Raw genomic sequence first — 4,668 nt, 5'->3', positions numbered from 1 at the left:
ATATATAATATATTTCTATATATACACTGTGTATTCCACAATACATGATTTCTGACAGGTTGAAATTCTTATTCTCTGTTCCCTGTTCCTTGCAGTCGTAGAGTCTTAAGTCGTAGAAAATTAACCAATCACAGTAGAATATGAGAAGAATAATCGACTACGATTGGTCCATTTTCTACGACTTAAGATCCTACGACTGCTACGACTTTTATTGTAGACCCCGCATTAATGAGCTTTCTACCTATGCTTTCGCACCTATGTGGTTGTCGTTCTGAATGTATTCATTGACATATTCTTTTAGCTCATCCAATCAGAATTTTAGATCTAGAAGAATACATCAATAGCAGCGAGCGCTCAATCAACTGTTGAGTCCGCTGAACGCAGTCAATGAGAATCAACAATTCCCTAGCAATTAAATGCACCTTTTGCGATTTGAGTGCAATGAGCGCGGGAGAGTGCAGTTGAAGCGACACGTTGCCTCATTCACCTATGTATGCCACCAGCCAATATTCTGTCATTGTCGTGTAGACGCGGGTTGATTGGTTCCGGGAGTGTGGTTTCGTTGAGCGTCGTTACGTGCACGGTTTTCATTTCTCCAGATATTTCTTATCAGCCCTTACGTCGATATGGCTTGGCTGTCCGGTCTTGCTGATAAGGCAGAGAATTTATTGAATAAAATTGACAAAAACACCGCGGCCGTGTTAAATAAAGATAAATACGAGATGCCGCAGGGTCATCTGTCAGAAGTTACATGGCTCTCTCCGGAATCTGGGTAATTGCGTTCATATCAATCTCAGGTTATTACCGTTGAATATTTAGATTAATTAATCACTTCGCGAAATGTCATTTCCTCATTTCGCTTTATATTTTGTGTACAACGTAAAATATAAATAATACAAATTTATTTTATACAAAATATAAAAAAAAGTTATTGATGAAAATATTTTTCTTTAAATTTAGATTAAGTGGAAATACGTCCAAGACACCTTTATTGGGATTGTCGGATCATATTCCTTATGTTGCTCCTACTTCAGGTTTGACATCAGTGAATCTATTAAATGTAACGACACCTAACGAAGACGCGTTATTTACATATTTAAATACTCCTGACCCGAGTCCAAAGAGGATAGTGGAATCCTTTAAATCACCATCAACTACTTCATCGTTATTGGTAGAACATCCTACAGACACAGATTCAGATCTATCGATTCAGAGTGATCGGATTAGTCCAACTCCGTCTCATGTTTCAATTGAAATGATTCCCAATATTTTGAATGATAAAGATGCTGAAATAAATATGGAAAATTCAAATTTGTATCCAAGTAATGAAGTACAGACCTTGAATTGTGAAAATCTAGATAATCCAACAACTGAAATTATACAGAATGGTACATCTTAATTTTTTTGTCATATACTTATAATGTATCATTTTCTATAGATATTTTGTGTATTTTTATATTACAGAACACAACAATGCAGAGGACCATTTAGATGTATTCTCTCCCCAACCCAGATATAAAATAAAGTCAAACAATGTGAAAACGGATGATTTAGATAATCCAATTGATTTAGCAAATAAACGAAAATATATAAGAGAATTGGAAAGACACTTAGAGAAGCAAAATGAATTCCTTGGGAAACAAACAGACTTTCAAAAAGAAATTGTAGTTCTAAATGAAAAGTTGAAAGCCTTGGAAATGGAAAAGTTAGAGCAGTTAAAACAAGTAGTAGATTTACAATCCATCATTGACAGGAACAGACAAGAGTTAAACTCAATTAGATCTGAATTGGAACAGCATAAAGCTAGGGCATTAAAAACTTTACAAGAAAAGGAAAAACTTATAGCAGAATTGAAAAGCAATGCACCGACAGCCATGGATGAAGCCACTATCATGGAATTGAATCAATTAAAGTCAGTACAATTAACATCAGTATTTTACAAGTCTATAATGTTAATATGCGGCAGTCATTCTATGGACATAATCTATTGTAAAAGACAACAGGCTCAAATAATTTATAAAATTAAAAATAAATCGAGGACCACAAGCTAAGCTGGATCTTAATGCTAAAAATTACTAAATCATAAGTTTATTATACAAACGTTTCGACCTCTATTTAGTCATTCTTAATGTTTAAGTTAGATACAATATAAAATCAATAACTCATTTGAAAAACATGTCAAAACATACAAAGATTAAGAACGTAAGAAAAAAAAGTAAAAGTAAAAAAATTTTGCACTGCTGCAATTACGTTTAAGGTCATTTGATAAGAGAGCAGTGCAATGACCACCATGTGCTGTAACGTATCTATAACGTCTGAATTTTCATCATCTATTCGTTAAATTTACATATCAGTTAATATTCTCATCCGTTTAGCGAAATGATACTCACACGATAATGAATTTATATTTTTTTTACTTTCACCGTTCTTAATCTTTGTATGTTTTGACATGTTGTTTTTCAAATGAACTGTTGATTTTATATTGTATTTAACTTAAACATTGAGAATGATCCAACAGGGGTCGAAACGTTTGTATAATAAACTTATGGTTTAGTAATTTTTAGCATTAAGATCCAGCTTGGCTTGTGGCCCTTGATTTATTTTTAATTTTATAATCTATTGTATTAAATCACAGACAGGAACGTGACAGTGTTAGGGAGGAAAATCAGCAAATGTGTCAGCAGCTGAAAATGTTGAGGGAAGAGCTGGTGAATGCAGATCTGAACTTAGAAAAGATAAGACAAAAGTCAGCCGAGACAAATCTACAAAATCAAGAGATTCTTGCTAGTGAAAGACGTCGAAGATTAGAAACAGAAGAAGACATGAGATTACATTCTGAGGTAAATTACATTTTTTTGTTTGAATTTCTACACAGATTACGTCTCTATGTTATTGTGAATTAATAAATCAAAAAGGTTAAAAATAAAAATGTTGTTTTAGGAAATAAGATCCTTGAAAGATGAATTAATTAGTCAACGTAATGGATTTAGTTTACAGTTACAAAAGCAGAATTCAGAGATTTCTAGGCTTAAGTTGCAGTTGTCGGTGTCGGCAACGCCGAGTAATGAAATGGATTCGAGAATAGCATCTCTTACTCAAACTCTGGTTCTAAAACAGCAAGCATTGGAATGTTTGACGACAGAAAGAAATGCATTACGTCTTCAACTTGAAAAAATCGAAGTAAATATAATAACTTACGAATTTTTGTTAGAGAATATTTTCTGCGACATTGTTCACAAATAAAATTTATTACATTAAATTTTGATAATTTTATTAATAAAATTTAACATTATATAAAATATTTTCTTCTAAAAATTTGTCTTTTAAGCTTTATGTATGTATATACTGATAATAATAATCTTCTTAACAGCATGAATATAGAAATGCTGCAGGCAATTTACGAAGAAACATATCGTATAACAATATAAACGATACGGACGATGCAAAAGCTCAAGTTCCTACATTTTTAATGGAAACACCGTTTGATACCAGCGTTACTAGAAGAGTAAAAAGAGCTTATTCTTCATTGGATGCCATAAGCATTCGAACGGGAGTATTCTTAAGAAGATATCCATTAGCTAGGATTTTAGTATTGATTTATATGGTAAGTACGTGTTAATTGTCGTTTATGTTTAAAATACTGCTACAAAATGTATACGTTTTTGTAGGCACTGCTCCAATTGTGGGTCTTTGTAGTTCTCTTTTCCCAATCACCGGAAGCTCATTAATAAAAATTAGAATAGCAGATAGCACATTTTAAAACAAAAAGAAATATATTTATAAAAAATAAAACTTTTTGTGAATATCGGAAAGCAATATTTGCGGGAAGCAGATTTAGATCTTATACAGTTTAATATAGCATATCTCAATTTATATAAGTTATTGTTAAATAAAAATTTTAAATAAAATATATAGTGATAAATCAGTGATAATTACAAAATATTATGATTGTAAAATTGTCTTTATTTTTTTACTACATAAAATGGTATAATGTTACAAGACTACAAATACGGGCAGCATTAAAATAAGTGACGAAGAAAGGTGTAAATAAGTTATATATGTATAATACTACTTTGTTTTTGTAATATAATCATCAATTATATAAATTTATAATTTAAAATTGTTTAAAATTATGTTCTTCTATTAGAGGTTTGGAGAATACAATAAATATACGAAATATATATACTCTCTCTGTTATCTTTAAGTCACACGAGCTATACAAAATATATTGCAATACGATATATAATTATGAATATTGCTCTGTTAAATACTAATTTCTTATTACAATATTTGATTCCGTTTTTTTACGATAGCGATATTAAAAATAATTAAGCACAATGATATGACAAGACATTATTTGTAAATATTTTCTTTTAATAATATATTTATTCTCACGCATGCACACACGCATACACACACATGTCCATCGGTATGTAAGATAAGATTCATAAAATACTTTGTAATCATGGCGACAGTAAAATAGTCTTATTGTAAATACATACAGTAAATATTACAACCATTAGATATAATCTACTACGATAAAACTACGATGAATCGAAATATTATCTAATCGTCGTCTATCATATACATATAATATATATGTGTATATTTGTATATTCACCAGACAATATATTTGTATTGCTCCAGTGATTGGAAAGTAGCGCGTAT

At 30.8% G+C, this 4,668-nt stretch overlaps 1 protein-coding gene across 1 annotated transcript; it reads left to right on the top strand.

Annotated features, from left to right (window-relative positions):
* The first annotated feature begins 522 nt into the window (after nucleotides 1–522).
* Golgin84 (golgin A5) lies at nucleotides 523–3,887 on the top strand. The gene is made up of 7 exons (XM_018515216.1): nucleotides 523–772; nucleotides 961–1,388; nucleotides 1,465–1,912; nucleotides 2,636–2,840; nucleotides 2,941–3,180; nucleotides 3,371–3,604; nucleotides 3,669–3,887. The coding sequence occupies exons 1-7, from the start codon at nucleotides 627–629 to the stop codon at nucleotides 3,726–3,728; spliced, it is 1,761 nt and encodes a 586-aa protein (XP_018370718.1). The 5' UTR covers nucleotides 523–626; the 3' UTR covers nucleotides 3,729–3,887.
* The last annotated feature ends 781 nt before the right edge of the window (nucleotides 3,888–4,668 follow it).

This window comes from Trachymyrmex cornetzi, unplaced genomic scaffold, assembly GCF_001594075.2.
Source record: "Trachymyrmex cornetzi isolate Tcor2-1 unplaced genomic scaffold, Tcor1.1 scaffold57, whole genome shotgun sequence".
NCBI lineage: Eukaryota > Metazoa > Arthropoda > Insecta > Hymenoptera > Formicidae > Trachymyrmex > Trachymyrmex cornetzi.
The sequence above is the reverse complement of the archived record's forward strand: the minus strand, read 5'-3'. Positions and strand labels throughout refer to the sequence as shown.

Excerpts from the sequence above, each read along its gene's own strand:
- Golgin84 (XM_018515216.1), top strand. The coding sequence starts at position 627 with ATGGCTTGGCTGTCCGGTCTTGCTGATAAGGCAGAGAATTTATTGAAT. Across the intron at positions 1,389-1,464 it reads AACTGAAATTATACAGAATG|AACACAACAATGCAGAGGAC; the intron begins GTACATCTTAAT and ends TTTATATTACAG. Across the intron at positions 1,913-2,635 it reads ATGGAATTGAATCAATTAAA|ACAGGAACGTGACAGTGTTA; the intron begins GTCAGTACAATT and ends ATTAAATCACAG.